The sequence below is a fragment of the Hypanus sabinus genome, chromosome 2, assembly GCF_030144855.1.
Source record: "Hypanus sabinus isolate sHypSab1 chromosome 2, sHypSab1.hap1, whole genome shotgun sequence".
Classification (NCBI taxonomy): Eukaryota; Metazoa; Chordata; class Chondrichthyes; order Myliobatiformes; family Dasyatidae; genus Hypanus; species Hypanus sabinus.
In genome coordinates, this window is record NC_082707.1 from 123,657,086 (window position 1) to 123,680,199 (window position 23,114).

General features: G+C 43.8%; 1 protein-coding gene across 2 annotated transcripts in view; it reads left to right on the top strand.

Moving 5' to 3' along the window:
• LOC132383155 (bcl-2-modifying factor-like) overlaps nucleotides 1-22,667 on the top strand; it is a 105,829-nt gene extending 83,162 nt beyond the window's left edge. Inside the window, exons 4-5 of one of the 2 annotated variants that reach the window (XR_009508558.1) lie at nucleotides 19,723-20,199; nucleotides 20,348-22,667. Coding sequence is in view for 1 of the 2 variants with exons in the window: in XM_059954014.1 (XP_059809997.1) it covers nucleotides 19,723-19,842 (120 nt within the window). In the remaining variant the exon portion in view is untranslated. Of the gene's footprint in view, nucleotides 1-19,722 lie in introns of both variants that reach the window. The other variant, XM_059954014.1, reaches the window with a different exon arrangement.
• The last annotated feature ends 447 nt before the right edge of the window (nucleotides 22,668-23,114 follow it).

Below are 23,114 nucleotides of genomic sequence, written 5' to 3' on the forward strand. Positions count from 1 at the left end.
AAGATCGTATCTTGCAAATAGCCTTCAATCAACACAATACAATCAATTATTATCAACTTCCACTGCTAGATATACTGCAAGTATAAGTGGTTTCCAGAAAACTGCTTTGTTTTGAGTGCACACAGACCTTCCACTTTCAGCAAACTAAAGCCCCCGATTCAGATCTTAGTTTCAGCTAGACAGATCAATAAAACCACAGGCATCATTGAGTAAATCCACCTGTCGTCATTACAATCAAGTTTTACAGCAAATATGAATGTTAGTCTTCGCTGTCCGCGCAGCCTTCAGGCTCAACACCTGCTGCATCTTGGATGAATCTTGGAGTCCAGATACCTTCAAGGCAAGCAGCTCTTCCCATTCTTAAAGCTTACAGATCTCATCTGATTGCTCACTTATGAACACTTGAAGTCAAGTACACTAATAGGTGTTGAGATCAGAATAATAGCGCTGCTCAGGGGATAAAGAAGGGTATTTAATAGATGCAACACCTGTCTCTTCTTCTCTTTCCAGCGTTGGTATCCCTTATGAAACATTAATTTCTTTGTATTTCTTCCTATCTAGTGAATTGTGTTTGGAGTTCACAATGTGGTCTCTTCTGCATTGGACAAATGAAACACAGACTATGTGATCGCTTTCTGGAATATATGAATACAGATTAGGTGGTCCTGCAGCTTTGTTAAGCCACAAATATTCTATCTGATTGACGTCTGTGCCTTGTAATTGCAAACAGAACTCTCGTGCTGTAATGCAGGCTGCCATTTCTTTTTTGCAAATATTGACTTCTGGAGCTGCCTGAAACCAGCCTCAGGGTGATGAGCTTACACTGAAACTAATGAGTCAGAACTGACTGACACAAGAAAAGTTTGCAAAGCTGAAATAAGATCAGATATTGCTGGAAACACTCAGCAGGTCAGATAACATCTGTGGAGATTGAAACCAAGTGAATGTTTCAGGTCAAAGACCCTTCATCAGAAAGGTCACAACTAAGAGAAATGTTAGTCCCATTTCTCTTCTCACAGATGCTCTATTTCTCTTATTATAGCACCTGTGACAGGAGAAATGGCGTTAACAAGTCAAGGCTGAAGTTGTGGGTACGTGTCTGATTATATGCTTGGACCCCATATCTGTGATGCAGTCATGATCTTGATGGAGAACAGTGTCAGAGGCAGAAATGGCCAACTGCTACTCTTACAGTTCAGCAGATATATATAGCCAGGAGGTCTAAGACTTTTGCACAGTACTGTACTTGTCAACGTGGAGCGGAGAGCTGGTTTGTAAATCTGGCAGGAGAAAAGTATGTTGGGAATGGCGAGGGTGGAGTGGAAGGAGTGTGGGACAGGTGGCAGAGAAGGAGCGCCAGGGGTGGGGGATAGCACGGGTGCAGACACATTTGATTCCAAACAATAGGTTTATTGATCATTACAGAATGTCTCTGTTGCTTCCCACTCCCTCCCTGTCCCTTTGTCTTTTCCTAACCATGATACCACTCTCCCTGCTCTCAGTCCACAACAGAGACCCATATCAGAATCAGGTTATCATTCACATATGTCATGAATTTGTTTATTTTTGTGGCAGCAACAGTACAACACATAAAATTTCTATAGTACAATGCAAAAGTCTTAGGCACTCTAGCTATATATATGTGACTAAGAAACATAGAAAACCTACAACACAATACAGGCCCTTCGGCCCACAATGCTGTGCTGAACATGTACTTACTTTTGAAATTACCTAAGGTTACCCATAGCCCTCTATTTTTCTAAGCTTGATGTACCTATTCAGGAGTTTCTTAAAAAACCCTATCATATCCGCCTCCACCACCGTCGCTGTTAGCCCATTCCACGCACTCACCACTCTCTGTGTAAAAAGACTTAGCCCTGACATCTCTGTACCTACTTCCAAACACCTTAAAGCTATGCCCTCTGGTGCTAGCCATTTCAACCCTGGGAAAAAACCTCTGACTATCCACATGATCAATGCCTCTCATCATCTTATACACCTCTATCAGGTCACTTCTCATTCTCCATCGCTCCAAGGAGAAAAGGCCGAGTTCACTCAACCTATTCTCATAAAACATGCTCCCCAATCCAGGCAATATCCTTGTAAATCTCTTCTGCACCCTTTCTATGCTTTCCACACCCTTCCTGTAGTGAGGCGACCAGAACTGAGCACAGTACTCCAAGTGGGGTCTGACCAGAGTCCTATATGGCCATAACATTACCTCTCGGCTCATGAACTCAATCCCACGATTAATGAAGGCCAATGCCCTGTATGCCTTCTTACCAACAGAGTCAACCTGTGCTGCAGCTTTGAGTGTCCTATGGACTCAGACCCCAAGATCCCTCTGATCCTCTGCCAAGAGGCTTACCATTAATACTATATTCTGCCATAATATTTGACCTACCAAAATGAAGCTCTTAATACTTATCTGGGTTGAAATCTGTCTGACACTTCTCAGCCCAGTTTTGCATCCTATCGATGTCCTGCTGTAACTCTGACAGCCCTCCACACTCTCCACAACACCCCCCACCTTTGTGTCATCAGCAAAGTTACAAACCCATTCCTCCACTTTCTCATCCAGGTCATTTATAAAAATCATGAAGAGAAGGGATCCCAGAACAGATCCCTGAGGCATACCACTGGTCACCGAACTCCATGCAGAATATGACCCCTCTGCAACCACTCTTTACCTTCTGTGGGCAAGCCAGTTCTGGATCCACAAAGCAATGTCCCCTTGGATCCCATGGCTCCTTACTTTCTCAATAAGCCTTGCATGGAGTATCTTATCAAATGCCTTGTTGAAATCTATATACATTACATCTACCTTCTACTACTGCTCTACCTTCATCAATGTGTTCAGTCACATCCTCAGAAAAATTCAATCAGGCTCGTAAGGTACGACCTGCCCTTGACAAAGCCATGCTGACTATTCCTAATCCTATTATGCCTCTCCAAATGTTCATAAATCCTGCCTCTCAGGATCTTCTCCATCAACTTCCCAACTACTGAAGTAAGACTCACCAGTCAGATCGGATTTAGAGTGTTCTGAAGGAAGAGGGTGAACAGCCAGAAGTCTTGGTACACGTTGGTATCAATGACTCAGGTAGAAAAAGATAGGAGGTCCTGAAGAGGGAATTCAAGGAGATGGGTAAAAAGCTGAAAAGCAGGACTTCCAGGGTAGTAATCTCAGGATTGCTGCCTGTGCCATGTGCTAACGAGTGCAAGAATAGCATGATCAGGCATATTAATGCGTGACTGAAAGACTGGTGTAGGGGGCAGGGCTTCGGGTTCCTGAATCAATGGGGTATCTTCTGGGGGAGGTATGACCTGTACAAAATGGAAAAGTTACACCTGGACTCAAAGGGATCCAATATCCTAGCAGGCAGGTTTAATAGAGCCGTTAGGGAGGGTTTAAACTAATTTGGCAGGGGGGTGTAACCGGAGCGATAGGACTGAGGAAGGGGAAAACGGAAATAATTCAAAGATAGCGTGCAACAGAGATGATGTAAAGGACAGGCAGAAGGTAAGGCATAATCACAGCCAGTGGGATGAGATACAGGGCAATAGAGGCATGGTGCAGTTAAAACAGAAAGCAAAAAATACTGGACTGAAAGTATTGTATTTGAAGGCACGCAGCATAAGAAATAAAATGGACGATCTTGAAATTCATCCACAGATTGGCAAGTATGAAGTTGTGGCCATCTCTGAAACTTGGCTAAAGGATGGCAGCCATTGGTGTTGAATGTCCAAGGATATACGGTGTATCGGAAAGATAGGTTAGTAGGCAGAGGGGGTGGTGTGGCCCTGTGTATAAGAAATAATATTAAATCATTATAAAGGGATGGCATAGGATCAGAAGATGTAGAGTCTCTATGGGTTGAGTTAAGAATTGACAAGGATAAAAGCACCCTAATGGCAGTTGTATACAGGCCTCCCAACAGCAGCCAGATTACAGTTTTCAGCAGGAGATAGAAAAGGCATGTCAGAAGGAAACGTCATGATAATCATTGGGGATTTTATCATGAAAGTGGATTGGGAAAAACGGGCCAGTACTGGACCTCAAGAGAGAGGATTTGTAGAATGTCTAAGGGATCGCTTTTTAGAACAGCTTGTTGCTGAGCCCACTAGGGGATTGGCTGTGCTGGATTTGGTGTTGTGCAATTATCCAGAGGTGATAAGAGAGCTTAAGGTTAAGGAACCCTTGGGGAACAGTGATCACAATATGACCAAGTTCACTTTGAAATTTGAGAAGGAGAAACTAATTCCAATGTGTCAGTATTTCAGTGGAATAAAAGAAATTACAATGGCATGAGAGGGGAACTGGCCAAGGTTGACTGGAAAGGGACACTAGCAAGAAGGACAGCAGAGCAGCAATGGCCGGAGTTTCTGTGAAAAATGAGGGAAGTGCAGGCCAGATATATTCCAAATAAGAAGAAATTTTTGAATGGAAGGACACGACTGCGGCTGACAAGTGAAGTCAGAGCCAAAGTAAAAGCAAAAGAGATGGCATACAAGAAAGCCAAAGCTAGTGGGAAGACAGAGGATTGGGAAGCTTTTAAAAACTTACAGAAGGAAACTAAGAAGGTCATTAGGAAGGAAAAGATGAATTATGAAAGGAAGCTGGCGACTAATATCAAAAAGATACTAAAAGCTTTTTAAGTATATAAAGGATAAAGGAGAGTTGAGGCTAGATATAGGACAAATAGAAAATGATGCTGGAGATATTGTAATGAGAGATGCAGAGATGGCGAAACAACGCTAGTATACTGCATCAGTCTTCACAGTAGAAGACATCTGCAGTATACCAGACATTCAGGAATGTCAGGGAAGTGAAGTATGTGGAGTGAAAATTACAACTGAGAAGGTGCTCAGGAGGCTTAATGGTCTGAGGTTGGTTAAATCTCCTGGGCCTGATGGAATGCACCCTTGGGTTCTGAAGGAAGGACCTGAAGAGATTGCAAAGGCATTAAGAATGATCTTTCAAGAATCGATAGATTCTGGCATTATACCAGATGACTGGAAAATTGCAAATGTTACTCTGCTATTTAAGAAGGGTGAGAGGCAGCAGAAAGGAAACTATAGACTTGTTCGCCTGACTTGAATGGTTGGGAAGTTGTTGGAATCGATTGTTAAGGATGAGATTACGGAATACCTGGAGACACATGACAAGATAGGCCAAAGCCAGCATGGTTTCCTGAAAGGAAAATCCTACCTGACTAACTTACTGCAATTTTTTGAGGAAATTGCAATCAGGGTAGACAAAGGAGATGCAGTAGATGTGGTGTACTTGGATTTCCAGAGGGCCTTTGACTAAGTGCCACAGATGAAGCTGCTTAGCAAGATAAGAGCCCATGGAATTACAGGGGAGTTACTAACATGGGTGGAGCATTGGGAATAGAGAGTGGAAATAAAGAGATCCTATTCTGCCTGGCTGCCAATTACCAGTGGAGTTCCACAGGGGTCGGTGTTGGGACCGCTGCTTTTTACGATGTATGTCAATGATTTGGATTATGAGATTAATGGATTTGTGGCTAAATTTGCCGATGATACAAAAATAGGTGGAGGAACGAGTAGTGTTGAGAAAATAGAAATCCTGCAGAGAGACTTAGATAGTTTAGGGAAATGGGCAAAGAAGTGGCAAATGAAATACAATGTTGTAAAGTGTAATGGTCATGCACTTTGGTAGACTATTATTTAGATGGGGAGAGAATTAAAAATGCAGAGATGCAAAGGGACTTGGGAGTCCTTGTGCAAGATACTCTAAAGGTTAACCTCCAGGTTAAGTCGGTGGTGAAGAAGGGGAATACAATGTTGGCATTCATTTCTAATGGTATAGAATAAAGATGTGATGTTGAGGCTCTATAAGGCACTTGTGAGACCACACTTAGAGTATTGTGTGCAGATTTGGGCTCCTTATTTTAGAAAGGATATACTGACATTGGAGAGGGTTCAGAGAAGAGTCACAAGAATGATTCCAGGAATGAAAGGGTTACCATGTGAGGAGCGTCTGGCAGCTCTTGGGCTGTATTTCCTGGAGTTCAGGAAAATGAGTGGGGGATCTCATAGAAACATTTCAAAAGTTAAAAGGCCTGAACAGATTAGATATGACAAAGTTATTTCCCATGGTAGGGGAGGTTAGGACAAGAAGGCACAACTTCAGGATTGAAAGACGTCCATATTTAACAGAGATGTGGAGAAATTACTTTTGTCAGAGGGTGGTAAATCTGTAGAATTTGTTGCCTTGAGCGGCTGTGGAGGCCAAGTCATTGGGTGCATTTAAGACTGAGATGGATAGGTTCTTGATTAGCCAGGGCATCAAAGGGTATGGGGTGAAAGCAGGGGAGTGGGGATGACTGGAAGAATTGGATCAGCCCATGATTGAATGGTGGAGCAGACTCGATGGGCTGAATGGCCTACTTCTGCTCCTATATCTTTTGGTCTTATGATTTATAATTTCCTGGGCTATCTCTACTCCATTTCTTGAATGAGGGAACAATGTCTGCAACCCTCCAATCCTCTGGAACCTCTCCCATCCCCATTCATGATGCAAAGATCATTACCAGAGGCTCAGTAATCTCCTCCCTCACCTCCCACTGTAGCCTGGGGTATATTTTGTCCAGTCCTGCTAACTTATCCAACTTGATGCTTTCCGAAAGCTCCAGCACATCCTCTTTCTTAACGTCTATATGCTCAAGCTTTTCAGTCTGCTATAAGTCATATCTACAATCGCCAGGTCCTTTTCCGTAGCAAAGTATTCATTAAGTACCTCCGCTATCTCCTCTGGTTCCATACACACTTCTCCACTGTCACACTTGATTGGTCCTTTTCTCTTACATCTTATTCTCTTGCTCTTCACATACTTGTAAAATGCCTTGGGATTTTCCTTAATCCTGCTCGCCAAGGCCTTCTCATAGCCCCTTCTGGCTCTCCTAATTTAATTCTTAAGCTCCTTCCTGCTATCCTTATAATCTTCTAGATCTCTATCATTACCTAGTTTTTTTGAACCTTTTGTAAGCTCTTCTTTTCTTCTTGACTAGATTTTCAACAGCCTTTGTACACCACGGTTCCTGTACCCTACCATCCTTACCCGGTCTCATTGGAGTGTACCTATGCAGAAGGCCACTCAACTATCCCCTGAACATTTGCCACATTTCTGCCGTACATTTCCCTGAGAACATCAATTTATGTTTCCAAGTTCCTGCCTGATAGCTTCATATCTCCCCTTACTCCAATTAAATACTTTTCTAACTCGTCTGTTCCTCTCCCTCTCCAATGCTGTGGTGAAGGAGATATAATTGTGATCACTATCTCCAAAGTGCTCTTCCCATGAGAGATCTGACACCTGACCAGGTTCATTGCCCAATACCAAATCAAGTACAGCCTCTCCTCGTGTAGGCTTATCTACATACTGTGTCAAGAAACCTTCCTGAACACACCCAACGAACTCCATCCCATCATGACAACCCTGTTATTATTGCACCATACTTTTGCACAGTACTGTATTTCTAATGCTTTTGTGAGTTCTGATATCATACTAGTTTAACACTTCCCCAGTTGCTAAGAGCTTGTACCCTTTGCTCTAGGGTAAAAGTTACTGTACTTGGGACAACTAACTACATGTGAAGTTGTGGTGTTGTCTTATACATGTTCAGGTTGCTTTACATGCATGCAAGGATATGTATTGATGTAAGAACCAGGAGCGTGTCAATTCCCTGCAAGGTTTTTAATGCAGAAGGCGTTCCCCATGAGCTTACTCTGATGTTACAAAGCATTAAACCTTTGACCTGTTGGGGTATACACTCAGTGCACCTCAGTGACTCTGTTACTAGCACCTTGCTAATAGCAGCCTACCAAAGCCTGTATTAATAGGGATGAAATGGAAGTGAGCTGTCTTGGCTGCTGGGGCATCCTGTACACCTATAGCTTTGATTGAGGTTGTGCTAAAGTGCAATAAGGTGATCTGGGGCCAGCTGTTCTGCCTGCCCCAGTAATTGTTGAGCGTCCCCTGGTCAGCCTGGACGGGTTGGACCTAATGTCCTGTTTCCATCCGGTACAATCCTCTGACTAACTCTCCTCCAAAGCCACCATTGTGCTGCTGTGGTGTAGAGGACCAAGTGCCTATTCCTGGACACCACAGCACTGAAGGATATTTGAGTAGACATGACGGAGGGGTGGGAGAGGGAACTGCTGGCTGATGACTCCAGAGACCCAGGTGCAGTGCTGGCCTTCGGTGCTCTTTGTGAGGGGTTTACGTGTTCTCCTTCCGCATATTCTGATTCCCTCCCAGAACCAAAACATTTGTGAACTGGAACATTAAATGGCCATGGTAAGGTGCCGTCAGCGAGTGTTGTACCCCAGAGGCATGTAGAGAGAACAAGACGGGAGTTGTGTAAATGGGCTGCTGAAGGCGGGTGCAGAGTTGGTGGGTCAAAGGGCCTGTTTCCATGCTGTACGACTCCTGGAGGGGACGCATTGGAGAAAAAGGTGCAGTGGTAGGGCAAGAGGGTGGGGGACAAAGGCAGCAGAAAGCTCTACGTGGAAAGCAGCAGGGAGAGTGAGAGGCAGAGCAGGAAAGAATGGGGGGAGTGGCAGAGCAGAGGGAAAAGGAGAAGGGATAGAGGAGGAGGAAACAGCACGTATATGTGAGTGAGGGAATGAAGAGAATGAACAAAAGGCATTGATAGAGTGTGTGACTGGAGGCGTAGGCACAAGCTGTAGATGCAATGATTTATTTATTTTTATTTATTTATTGAGATGCAGGTCAGTGTATGCCCTTCTGGCCCTTCAAATCGTGACGCCTAGTAACGCCCAATTTAACCCTAGCCTAATCACGGGACAATTTACAATGACCGATCCACCTACCAACCGGAACATCTTTGGACTGTGGGAAGGAACCAGGGCACCTGGAAGAAACCCATGCCTTGTGGACAGCGGTGGAACTTGAACCCGGGTCGCTGGTACGCCTGTCAGGATCCATCCTGACCAACATTTGTAGCAATATGTTTTTCTGCACGGGGCAGTAGTGTTAGGGCTGTTGCTTCTAGATGGCATCTCCCTGGCACCCTCCAGAGGCTATGTGATCATCCTGCACACATTACTTCCATCTTGCATGTGATATCATCCACCAGTCTCTTCAGGTCCCTCTCAGTAAATCCTGGAGCACACTTTCTGCCATTGTAATCACAGCTGTAACCGCAGTGAAGGAAACAGCACTCTAGTGTTTACAACAGTACTGTGGAATATCACAGCATTCTTCAAAGCAGCATTGTGGAGAAATACAAAAACGTTTTAACATTGCATGCAAATTGTTAAGCTATAATCTGGAACTCATCACAAACTGTGGTTCCTGTACCCTAAGCCTCCCCTTCGTTATCACTCCTCCCCTATCCCGCACTCCCTGCCCTGGGTCCAGCGTCACATCAGATTTAAAGCTTTCATGGTGATACTTAAATTCCTCCATGGCCAAGTTCGCCACACCCCTCCCCCACAACGTTTGTTGAAGGGTGGCGTGGCAATGGAATCCGGCAGTTAGTGCACCGCTTTACAGTGCCGGCTGTAAGGTCGTTGTTTGATTCCTGCTACTGGAGGTTGTATGTTCCCCTCATGACCTTTTGGGTTTCCTCCGAGGGCTCCAGTGATCTCCCACATTCCAAGGATGAATGGTTTGGGTTAGTAAGTTGGCACGGAAAGTGGGATGCCCAGCACAATCCTCGCCGGCACAGACGATGCATTTCACCGTATGTTTCAATGACAAATAAAGCTAATCTTTCTTTCTTTTCTCTCCCAACCCTGTGAAAAACCTTGGTGCTTTTTCCCAAGTTGAAGGCATTATATAATGCAAGTAGTTGTGAGAGTCAGTCATTCCCTCTACTGGCGAATTGATGCTGCTGCCAGAGAAGAGAGTTCCACAGGGTCACTAACGGAGAGCACAGCCCTGAATTGTACACCTGTTTTGTATATTGCTGAAAGTAAAATCTGATCTGGTAGCCCAATTGTGCAGCGTGTTTGAATAATTATTTCTATAAAAATCTTCTAAAAATTCTATAAATTTGTTTAAGAATTGTAATTTATTAATGTAGTGGAAATGGCCTCTCCAAAAATAATCATTTTTGCGTGGTTATCAGGTATAAAACGGTCAGTCAGTAAGGCTCAAAACTAAAATGCCATGAAGCTGGAAAGAGTGCAGGGGAGATTTACACAGGTGTTGCAGGGATTTGAGGGAATGAGCTATGGAGTGAAGTTGAACAGGTTGGGGCCCTTTTTATTGGAGAAGGAGAATGAGTTAGTAAGTTTATAGAAGAAATCGGGATGCCCCTCCACCAACACCCTCCTCCACGTGGCAAAACTGCTTCTCACTCTCAACTTTTAGCTCCATTCACTTTCTCTAAATCCATGGGCGCTTATGTGGGACCCAGCCATGCCTGGCTTTTTGTTGGCTCTGTGCAACAATCCTTCTTCCAAGCCAACACTGGTAATGCTCCCCACCTCTATCAATGCCACATTAATAGTGCTGTTTCCTGCACCCATACTGAGAGCATCAACTTTGCTTCCAACATCCACACCGCCCTTGTATTTGTTTGGTCCATCTCTGATATCTCTCCCCTTTCTTGATCTCACTGTCTCCATTTCTGGAGGTAGACTATCTACTGATATCTTTTATAAGCCTACTGGTTCTCACAACTATCTTTACTATACCTCTTCCAGCCCTGTCGCTTGTTAAAATACTATGTCCTTTCCTCAGTTCCTCCATCCCCACTGCAACTGTTCTCAAGATGAGGCTTTCTATTCCACAACATCAGTGGTGTCCTCCTACCTCAAAGAATGGGCTTTCCCTTCCATCACCATTGATGCTGTCCTCCTCCAATTCCATACATCGACCTTCACCCATCCTCATGCCAACATAACAGGGATAGGGTTCCCCTTGTCCTTACATACCACCCCACAAGCCCGTTTCCAGCACATCATTCTCTGTAACTTCCACCACCTACAATGAGATCTTACTGCTAAGCACATTAATCCCTCCCCCCACACTCTCTACTTTCCAAAGGGATCTCTCTCTACGTGGCCCCACTGTCCACTCATCCCTTCCCTCTGATCTCCCTCCTGGCACTTATCCCTGCAAGCAGGACAAGTGCTGCAGCTGCCCCTGCACCTCCTCCCTCACCACCATTCATGACCCCAACAGTCCTTTCAGGTGAGGGTCATATACAGTATCCGGTACTCCCAGTGAAACCTCCTTTATATTGGTGAGACCTGACGTAGATTGGGGGCCGGCTTTGCTCCATCTGTCACAAAAGGCACAATTTTCTGGTGGCCATGTATCACAGTTTGTCGCTCCATTATAGCTACGATGATAAGACACTTGGGTCAAAGGAGCAACACTTCACATTCAACCTAGGTAGCCTCCAAACTGATGGAATGAACATCTATTTCTCAACCTTCTGGTAATTTCCAGTATTTTTTTGGGTCTTCCTGTGAACAACTGGTTTCTGTGATTCATTCGCTAACAAATGGTTATAACTCAAACCCATTTAATTGGTTAGAAAGCCAATTCTATGTTCATGAAGACTGTAGGAATCCAAGCCTCACACACAAAATGCTGGATGAACTCAGCAGGCCAGGCATCACCTAAGGAAAAGAGCAAGATGTTTTTGGCCAAGACCCTACATGAGGACTGGAGAGAAATGAGGAGAAAGAAGATAGGGGAAGGGGAGAAAGAAACTCAAGTTTGTAGGTGATAGGTGAAACTGGGAGAGGGGGAAGAATGAAGTAAACAGCAAGGAAGTTGATTAGTGAAAGAGATAAAGGGCTAGAGAAGGGGGAGTCTAATAGGAAGGCCATGGAGGAAAGGGAAGAGGTAGAAGCACCAGAGGGAGGTGATGGGCAGGTCAGGAGATAAGGTGAGAGAGGGAAATGGAATGGGGAATGCTGAAGGGGGGGGGGGGGGAGGACATTACCGGAAGTTTGAGATATTGTTCAGGCCATCAGGTTGGAGTCTACCCAGATAGAATAAAAGGTGTGGATCCTCCAACCTGAGTGTGGCCTCAATGTGGCAGTAAAGGAATCCGTAGACTGACATGTTGGAATGGGAATGGGAAGTGGAATTAAAATAGGTGGCTACTGGGAGTTCCTGCTTTTTCTGGCAGAGAGAGCATAGACACTCGGCAGATCGGTCTCTCAATCTACATTGGGTCTCATAGTATTACCGGAGGCCACACCAGGAACACCAGATACAGTGGATGACCCAAACAGACTCACAGGTGAAGTATTGCCTCATCTGGAAGGACTGTTTGGGGCACTGAATGGTAGTGAGGGAGGAGGCGTAGGGGTAGGTGTAGCACTTGTTTTGCTTGCAAGGGTAGGTGCCAGGAGGGAGATCAGTGGGGATGGATGAATGGACAAATGAGTTGCGTAGGGAGCAATCCCTGAGGAAAGCAGAAAGTTGGAGGGAGGGAAAGAGGTGCATGGTGGTGGGATCGTGTTGGAGATGGCGGAAGTCATGGAAAATTATGTACTGGAGGTAGAGGCTAGTGGGGTGGTAGGTGAGGACAAGAGGAACTCTATCCCTGGTGGGGTGGTGGGAGGATGAGCTGAGGGTAGTTGTGCGTGAAATGGAAGAGATGTGGATGAGAGTAGCGTTAATGGTAGAGGAGGGGAAGCCTCTTTCTGTGAAGAAGGAGAACATCTCCTTAGTTCAGGAATGAAAAGCCTCATCCTGAGAGTAGATGCAGCGGAGATGGAGGAATTTAGAGAAGGGGGTGGCATTTTTACAAGTAACAGGGTGGGAAGGTTTATAGTCCAGAAAAAGCAGGATCTCCCAGTGGCCACCCATTTTAATTCTACTTCCCATTCCCATTCCAACATGTCAGTCTGTGGCCTCCTCTACTGCTGTGATGAGGCCACATTCAGGTCAAAGGAGCAACATCTTATATTCCATGTGGGTAGCCTCCAACCTGATGGCATGAACATCAATTTCTCAAACTTCCATTAATGCCCTTCTCTCCTCTCCTCCATTCCCATTTCCCTCTCATCTTATCTCCTTCCCTTTCTTCCATAGCTTTCTGTTTTCTCCTTATCAGATTCCCCCTTCTCCAGCCCTTTATCTCTTTAATATATTAATTTTGTAGCTCTTTACAAACCCCTCCCCCTCTCCTCCCAGTTCCACCAATCACCTACTACCTTGTAATTTTTCCTCTCCTCCCCCCAACTTCCTACTGTGGCCTCATCTTTTTTCGGCAGTCCTGATTAGGTGTCTTAGTCCGAAACATTGACTGTTCACTCTTTTCCTTAGACACTGGCCTGCTGAATTCATCCAGCATTTTGTGTATGCTGCTGGAATTTCCAGCGTCTGCAGATTTCTCCTGTTTGTGATAGGAATCCAAGCTTCTCTTTCTGCACAGTAAATAGTGATTCACTAAATGAATTACTTCTGAACTGAGCTGGTGATATAAGAATGCCTAAAGCAATCAGAACTCTGACTTTTTGATCAGTTGCATTGGTTCTTTCAACATCAGAAAATATGGAAATTTGAGCAGAACTTTGAGTTCAGCATGGCTATGTACTTAATCGTCCTAGAGCCTTCACTAATTGAGTCCTTTGGGAAATTGTAAAGGTTATTTGAGTTCTCTTTGGCAAGAGGATAAATAGTAATTAGCATAACATTTTTGAAAGTTATTTATTTTTGTTTGCTAGATATAATCTTAGTCTTCAGCAGACCTTTGAGATTGAGGATGACTCACTTCCACTACTGCTTCTTGTGATCTGAGGAGATCAATTGAGCTCAATATGAATCACAACCCTTTCCCCAGATGTGACTGTTATTTGCGTAAGATTTGATTTATTATGGTCACATGTTCAAAGACGCAGTGAGAAACCTTGATTTGTCCAGGCAGATCATCATCATACATAGTACATCATTGAGGGCAAAAGAAATGAGAATGGCAAGTTTCATGTGGCAGTTACAGAGAAGGTTCAGTGCAGGCAAACCAATAAAGTGGAAGGGGCTGCAATTCAATAGATCCAGGTGGGGCATTTGTTTGCTGCTCATCCTGGCCCTCTCCTTGCTCTGATGTTCTCATTCTCAATACCATCCACTGGACAACAAACTTTTACAAAAGTGTTGCTTCCTCAGAATTTTTATTTGTTTATGATAGACTGCTTGAAGATGAACACAAATATAACTTCAGACTACTTGTATCACGTAGGAGATTGGAGAAACAATAAATTATCTTCTATTGAATATAATGTGTTTAATTGCATAATGGTGCTGATGCTTTGCAATAGTTCAACTAAGTTAAAAATGTTTTGTTGATGATTTTCATTTGTACTCAGTGTCTGAGGCTTCTTGTACTCAGTGTCCAACAATAGTTCGCCAGCATTGATGGATTCTGGTTGCCCTGGTATCATTTCTCCATGATCGCAATGTCCTGGTGAAATCTTCAACCGTGCTCGTCACTAACAGCATCAAGATTTGCAGGGAAGAAGTCTAAACGGGAATGCAGAAAATGAATCTTTAGTGAAATGTTGCATTTCATGGTTTTATATGCTTGAAGCATGCTTTCAACCAGCTGCATGTAGTTTGGTGCTCTGTAGATGCCAAGAAAAATTTCAACAACTTCTTTGAATGCCTTCCATGTGATTTTCTCCATTCCCACTAGAAATTCTTCAAATTGCCTGTCATTGATAACCTGTTTGATTTGTGGAACAACAAAAATGCTTTCCTTAACCTTGGCATCAGTTATTCTGGGAAGCATCTGTCTCAAATGTCAGAATCCTTCACAGAAGTTTTTGTGCCTGGTGATAGCAAATTCCATCCTTCCAGTCCTGAACCCAATAAATATTACTAAAACCTGTCCTGCCGTGCAGCAGCATGGCCAAGCATGCCTGGACAAGATAGGAAACTTTCCAGCTTACATTGTAGGCAACATTTTAATTGACTTGAATTATGAATTGAAATAATAAACATAAGTGACTTCAAAAAATGGTGTGCAATAGGGAAATTTCATGTTGACTTTCATGATCAGTAACCCAAAATTCATAAGATACACCTAAAGATATTCAGGAAGCAAAACCTTTGTTGTCCAGTTAATCATGTTTGGCTTTGAGCAACTTTGGGTCAGTCATTCCTACTAGGGAGGCTGCATTTTTTCAAGAGCATTTTGACCACATCCTTGAATCTTTGCCCTTGTCCAGCTGTGGAAGAGCTTGTGATGTTGCAGCTATTTTGGAAGGCTCGTGTTGGATATGGGAATGGTATGGCCTGTCCATTGTAACTGACCTAGTATAACTAAGGGCCTTATTGCTGGGTATGTTGACTCGGGAGAGGGCACTGGCAATGGTAAAGAGATGCCAGTGAATCTTTGGAAGTCCCTGCTCCAGAGGATTATGGATGCTAGTTCATCTGAGGTAATTAAAGAGGAAGTGGATACATTTTTGAAAGTTCAGGGTATTGAGGTTCAAAGTTCAAAGTAAATTTATTATCAAAGTACATATATGTCACCATATACAACACTGAGATTCACTTTCTTGTGTGCATACTTAGTAAATCCGAGAAACATAATGGAATCAGTGAAATAGCGTACCCAACAGGTCAAACAACCACAGTGCAAAAGACAAAATTTGTGCAAATACAAATGAAAATAAATAAGTAAATAAGCAATAAATACTTGAAAGTGAGACCATAGGTTATGGGAGCAGTTCGGTGACGGGGTGTCATTGACAGTGGTGTTGTCAGCAAAAATGAATGTGGCATAGGTGCTGTGCTTAGCCTCACAGTCCTAAGTATAAAGTGAGTAGAGTTTGGTGCTAAGCACACAGCCTTGTGGTGCACCTGTGCTGATGGAGATTGTAGAGACCTTGTTACCAATCCAAAGTGACTGAGGTCTGTGAGTGAGGAAATTGAGGACCCAATTGCATTGGGAGGTATTGAGGACAAGGTCTTGGAGCTTATTGATTAGCTTTGATAGGACAATAGTATTGAATACTGACCTGTAGTCAATAAGGAGCATCCTGATGTATTCATCTTTGCTGTCCAGATGTTCTAGGGTTGAGTGAAGAGCTAATTAAATGGCACCTGGTGTGGATGTGTTGCACCACTAGGCAAATTGGAGCAGATTCAAGTCTCTTTTCAGGCAGGAGTTGATACATTTCATCAGCAACCTCTCAGAGCACTTCATCACGGTGGGTGTAAGTGCTACTGGATGACAGTCATTGAGGCAGGTTACCATGTTTTTCTCAAACACCGGTATAATTACAGCCTGCTTGAAGCAGGTGCATGTGTCAGACTGCTGAAGCGGGAGGTTAAAGATGTCAGTGAACATTCCAGACATTTGATCAGGACAAGTCTTGGCCAGGTGCCCCATCTGGACCGTGTGCTTTCTGTGCATTCACCCTCCTGAAAGATGCTTTCACTTTGGCCTCAGAGATTGAAATCATAGGGTCATCATGGGCTGTGGGAGTCTTTGAAGTTCTCTAGGTACTGACACAAAAGAGGAACTGAGACCCAGGGCAGTTCAACCAACGCCACATAGAATGTGTTGAACACCAAATTCCCTCTCTGGACTCCATCTATCAACACATGTAAGAATTTTGCAAACAGGAACAGACACCCAAAAATCACACACCTATCGATATTCATGTAGAGAAAGACCAAGAGATTTGTTTCAAGCTTTCATTATTTACCCCATAATCCTGTCCATTGAAATATTTGACAGTACAGTAATGGTGGGGATGGGAGTGATGTAATAAAACCTACAGCAACTGTGTTCAAATCTGACCTCTAGTGCTGTCTGTGTGGAGTTTACATGTTGTCACTGTGATTGTGTAGGTTTCTTCTAGGTATCCTTCCACATCGCAAAGATGTGTGAGTTGGGAGAGTAATTGCCAACTGTAAGTTGCCCCTACTGTGTAGGTGACTGGTGTTATCAGTGGGGGAGGGGGAAGTTGATGGGTATGAATAAAAGATGGTACTAATGTACGGTTAGTGTAAATTGGAAGTTGGTAGTCGCCCTGGACAGTGGGCTGAAAATCTTGTTTCCATACTGTATGCCTCTGTGAGTGACGGAGAATCTGATGAGAATGGACCAATGGCAGCAAAGTTTCCCAGGACGTCATGTGATCAGATCTCAAGCAGACACCTAACCTCAGTTGAAGCACTGAGTCTGTGTAGCCCAGTGCCAACAACACCAGCTCAGCTGCGGCTCGGCCTTAGCAGGGCCACACTCTCCAGAGTGTTTTTCCTGTGGATATGAACAATGCTGAAGTTTGTTTTGACTAGTGAACGTTTTGTAACACTATCATGGTTTAACTCTGGGGACAGTCCAAGTGCTGAGCGAACAAGAACTAACACAGAGTGAAGTGTAGAGGTAGTTGCTGAGCACTGCGTTACTATTTGAAAAGAGTTTCCCGATTAGTTTTTCTCCACTGCTCATCCTCCACGGCCCACCTAAACTTTCCTTTTCCTTTCCAGATGCATTTTGGAAGTCACTGCTGAATATGATTGTGACGGTGGATTCCAGTTCATAACAATAGGAGGCAAAACAAAAAAAATCTCCTCATGTTCGCACCTCTTCCTTTGCGATTCAACTTAAATCCATGTCCTCTGATTATTGCCACTTGTGCATGTGGCAAGAGCTTTTCCTTTCTCTTTAATTCCTTATAATTTTGTAAACATCCAAGAGAGTGCTCTTTAACATTTATGAACTTACAGGTTCTAATGTCTCTCCAGGTAACTAAGCTGTTGGCAATTAGATGCATAATTGTAATTCTTCACGACATAAAGGGGTGTAGGTTCAAGCACTTGCATGAGTGCCTGTTCACATGCCTTTCAAGGGGATGGCATGTCTATGTAAAATGATCTAGCATGGAAAAGGCCCTTTAACCCATCAAGTCCATGCTGATCGTCAATCACCCATTTACACTAATCCCATTTTATTGTCCCCAAATTCCCATGCACTCCCCCCCCCAGATTCCATCAGCCACCCACACATTAGGAGCAACTTAACAGTGGTTTTTTACCTTAACAATCTGCATCTCTCTGGGACGTGGAAGAAAACCAGAGCACTTGGTGGGGAGGGGGAGGGGTGGACCCCACATGGTCTCAAGGGGAACTTGCTAACCCCACACACTGACGGCTCCGGTTACTGAAGCTCTGTAGAAGCAGTTTTACCTACTTCTGAATATATACCTGGGTGTAGGTAGAGTGGGTACGTGTAGGCGAGGAGTAAAGGCTTGAGTCAGGAGGATGAAGGGCAGGGAGGTGCACATGGGAGATGGGTAATGGTCGTAGATGTGTGTGGAGTAGATACTGAGGTATGATCATTTGGTGTAAATGAGGGATTAAGGGTGGCAGCAATTCATGGGAAATTGTGTGTAGGTGTAAGGAGGGCTTGTGGGGTTGAAGCATTGGATACACTTTATCCGACTGTAGGTGGAATAAAGAGAGTATATGGAGATTGGGATGGATGGAGGAGCATGGTTATATGGGTGTGAGGTGTGGAAATATAAATCTGGAGGTTATGGGTGTGATGTCTGTGTCTGTGGGTGTATATATGTGTGCAACCAGACATGCGTAAGCTATGGGTGTATGCAGAAATAGGGCTTAGACATAAGTGTTCCTTGCAAGCCAAGGATTAGCTGTGCCATATGGTGAAATATCATCAACAAATGTCCACTCGGACCTCTCTATGACCATCTCCTCCCCAATCCTACCCCTAGGTGATGAGATGCCTCTGGTAATTGGGGCTTTCTTAAAAAGAAACAGTATCAAGAATCCAAAATGCCATGTTGTATTCAAGCATATGCTAACACTTTAAAACACCGGCAAATTCGCACAGAATCTGTGAAATTTTCTACTCCAGAAGATCATGAAAGTTAATCAAGGCATGACTTGGAAGGGGAAGGGGATCCGTTTTTTGGAAGGTCAGGGAAATGGGGACTGAGGAGAATTAGCATAGCAGACCTGGGGCAGATCAGCATGGCCATTTGAACAGTGGGGCAGGGCTGAGGGGATGAATGGTCTACTCCTTTAATAGAGTCATACAACACAGGAAAAGGCCCTTCAGCCCAACAAGTCTGTGATAAACAAGATCCCCGTTTAAGCTAGTCCCATTTCTTCACATTTGACTCTAATCTGAACCTTTCCTATTATCCACCTGTCCTAGTACATTTTAATTGCTGTTGTTACACCTACCTCAGCCACTTGGTCTGGCACTTCATTCCGTATAGCGAGCACCCAGTGGGTGAAAAGTTACTCCTCAGCCTCCTATTAAATCTCTTCTTTCTCCCTTTAACCTATGGCTTCTAGTTCTTGATTCTCAACCCTGAGAAAAAGGCAGTGTGCATTCACTCTGCCTATGATCCTCAGGATTTTATACACTTCTGTAAGATTACCACCACGCTTCGATGAAAACAGCCGGAACCTGCTCCATAACTCACTCACCTGTCTCCCAGCAACATCCTCATCAATTTCCTCTGCACTTTTTCCAGCATAATGACATCTCCCTTAAAAACTGGAACACAGTATTCCAAATGTGGCCTTAACACCATCTTGTAAAACTGCAAATTAACATCCCAGTTTCTGTACTCAATTCCATGACTGATCAAGGCCAGCAATGGAAAAGCCCTTTTCTTCAGTCTTTACCTTTATGTTATTATACATTGAACTATTTAGTCTTGTGAAATGTTGTAAACTTTCTCATAAAGAACTCTCTTCTTCTTCCACAGAGGAACAGAAATGAAAATCGTGCTGACCAGCCATTCTGGTGGAGGCTCCTAGTCCTCATTTTTGCATTAATCTTTGATCCAGACGAGAATGTGGAGGCTGCAGGTCAACGGCGAGGCTGAACAGCATTCCGCCTCGCTAAAGAAAGCAACATACTACGAATGGCACTAAACAAGAGAACAAAAAGCACGGGTTTGAAGATGCACACCGCTGGTCGGATGGTGTTTCTTTATATTATATATAAACATAATGTGGAAATACTGCATTATTTACCACTGATCTCCACTAAGCACTGTTTAGCAATACGTGCTCATCACCTGACAGCAGTGCCTCTTCCTTCGAGAGCTGGACTCCTCGTGAGATGCCTCTGAAGCAAAGAACATATTGTGCTCCGTTCTCTCAGTTCCTTCCCAGCCTCAGTTTTAACATCGACAATAGAAAGCACCAACAAGCGTGACAGTGAGGAACAAGTTTTCAAGGTGCTTTACACCAATCCATCAAAGTCGTACCAAAGAGTTTTTAGTGCTTCGGTGAAGCAGCTGGATTCACTGATGTGTAATCCCTTTGAGGCTTAATCTGTGTTTTGTTTCTGTTCTCCACCATCTTCCCCACCCCCTCCACCTCCAGTTCCAGGCCCAACACCCGCCATCACCAGCACCCTCCACCTCATCATCTTGTAGGACCTAACAAAGGAAACATCCTTGAAAACTGTTCTCACTAAAGGGGTTAAGGATGCAGTGCTTAAATGTTACTGCCCACTGGTACACAGACACCGCCGTCTCCTCTGATCCTGCTGAAAACTTCACTTGTCAGTGGTTCACTTATGTTATGGTCACTTTTGAGGTTAAAGCTTTCTTGACATTCAAACCTGAAGTATCCTCATTCTGGCAAGCCAGTAGTCATAGACTGTCCAGAACAGAATCTTCATTATTGAGAGCTTTCCTCTCTTTTTTCCTTGAAAACTTAATTTGCTTCTGGATGGAAATGAAAAATATTGCACAGCAATAATGGTTTTATTAAAATTTGTTTTAATCATGTTTCATGGACGAAGAGAAAGAGGGAAATCAAAGGCTCCTTCAACGACTGAACGGTCAGGAATTGCACATTCTTCCCTGGTTGTTCACCCTCTCCCTCGCTGGGTTTGATGGTGCTACAGAATATATCTGGCTGCAAATATTTGGGTTAAAGAGTGAACCTGTCAACTTTCATTCATCACAGAATTGAAATTTGATTGCCAGAAAAATCAAACCTGTCACTAATCTCAAGTGTAGCTTCCAGGGAGATTCTGGTTGGACTAACTTTCAGTTTAAGTTCTTCATCAAGAGCTGTTTCCTCTTTGCATCAGGTTCTCTTCTTTGCTGAATGTTTTTTTTATTATTAGGGGTAGATGTTTTGGCCAATTTTTCAATGCTTATTACTCAATAGGTCTTCAATATGGTTAGATATGACACCATAAACAAGCCTCATTCATCAGTCACTTCTGGAGACCATTGTGGCTAGAACAGCTGGGAGCTTAAAGTTTCAAAGCTTTCCTCCCTAGCCAAGGCATTTTACAGCTAAGATCAGCAACACAAAATCATGACAGTTTCAGTAACTCACTTGATTAACTTTTAAGTTGTTGAGAAAAGTCTGGAGCACTTAGAGCCATAGCTCCTCTAAACACCCCACTTCTTATGAAATCTTGAATGGTGGTCATTTCTCGACCCACAGTAATCCTGATTCTTGGAGACTAAATCTAACACTGCAAGGCTTTGCCCATTCCCAATAACTATTGAAAACTGATCAGAAGTTGTTTACTGACATGAGGTTATGCTCAAGGCAGTCTTTGCATGACACTTGAAGAAGTCAGTAATGCACAAGCTCTGAACTTGCCCATCACTGCAGGAATAATTGGAATTTGGGTTCTGCCCTGGGTTGGAGTCATACAACATGCATGACATATTTTCTGTCTTTTGGTTTGATCTGTGCATATCTTGACATCCCAACCATCTTTGTGACCACTCCATTAAATGGGCCCAGATTACCAACAGCATAGCAACCTTAAGCATCCTATTTCCAATAGCAGCCCAACAATGGCTGGCCAATGCCAGTGACCATGCTTAGGTGCTCTTATGAAAGGAGAGTGTAGAGTGACAGTCAATGACTCATATAAGTATGGACCCAGTGAGGGAGTGGTGCTGGGCAAATATAGGTAGTGTGAGTGATCATGGACTTGTTTCCATTTGATGTAACTGGCCTTCTTTATCACATCCAGTATCGCCATGATCCCATTCTCCATGTAAGCCTGCACTCTGAGCTGAGTATGACTACACCAGGTTCATAAGTCAATCTTGTTTCCAAATTCTGGGATCAGTTACCTAGGTTGGAAACGGTTGGACTACAGGTAGCACAGCAAATACTGTTGCAGCCTGGAAATTCTGGCTATCCAACCTTTCCTGATTTTGTTTGACTATCTTGAGACTGATACCACACATGACGGTAAACTTACATATTGTGCCAATTGATCTGGTGTGTTCGATTACACCCAGTCACTAATGTAGAGTTTACCCATGCCGACTCTCCCTGCATCACAGCATTAAGAATCTACAGGCTTTATGCAGTGAGCCCCTTAGTATGTTTCTACATGTTAGCAGAGCAAGACTCTGGATTTAAGGATTTGATCGCAGCCTCCTGGGGCTCTGTTAACGCCCAGGAAGGTAAAGATCAAGTGACAAGGTTGGTTTTCTTTTATGAGCTAGAAGGGGAAAAAGTGCTGGCAAAAATGTTTTGCTAAAAGGTGGCTCCATGATGTACCATATTTTCAAAATATATATTTGTGTAAGAACCTATAATGATATTCAAGCATTTGATGTAACACAGCAGTTTGCTGAAACCAGCAGTGGCACCCACACTTAAAAAGCGTACAGCACACAGTGGGCAGTATTCTCTAGTAAATGGATGCACAGTTTGGAGCGATCCTTTCACCTTCTAGTACAAGACTTCACATGCACAGACTGAAATGAGATCAAATATACACAGTTGGATTTGTACACAAGTTAGTCTCAAAAGCATAAGTGGAGAAGCTAAGATATAAAATCCTGAAAATACTTCCACACTAGTGACACCTGCCTGTGGACTTGCCCTCTACAATGTCCTATCGAGCCCAAGGCCAAAGCAACGTGCACTAGAACATCAGTCTGGGGCTGCATGTGCACACCATTAGCTCTGTTGTGGTGCTGGTCGAGTAATAAAGGTGCATCACTGGGTGGGAGACGGGTCTCAGGTAAGAGATGATCAAGGATATGTCATTAGTAATTGGGATTGTGGGAGTTGCAGTTCTTGGAGGGATATGTTGAGGCATTTGCTGGGGGGGGGGGGGGGGAAGGGTTGGACACTGCTAGTGGAAGTTGTGGGT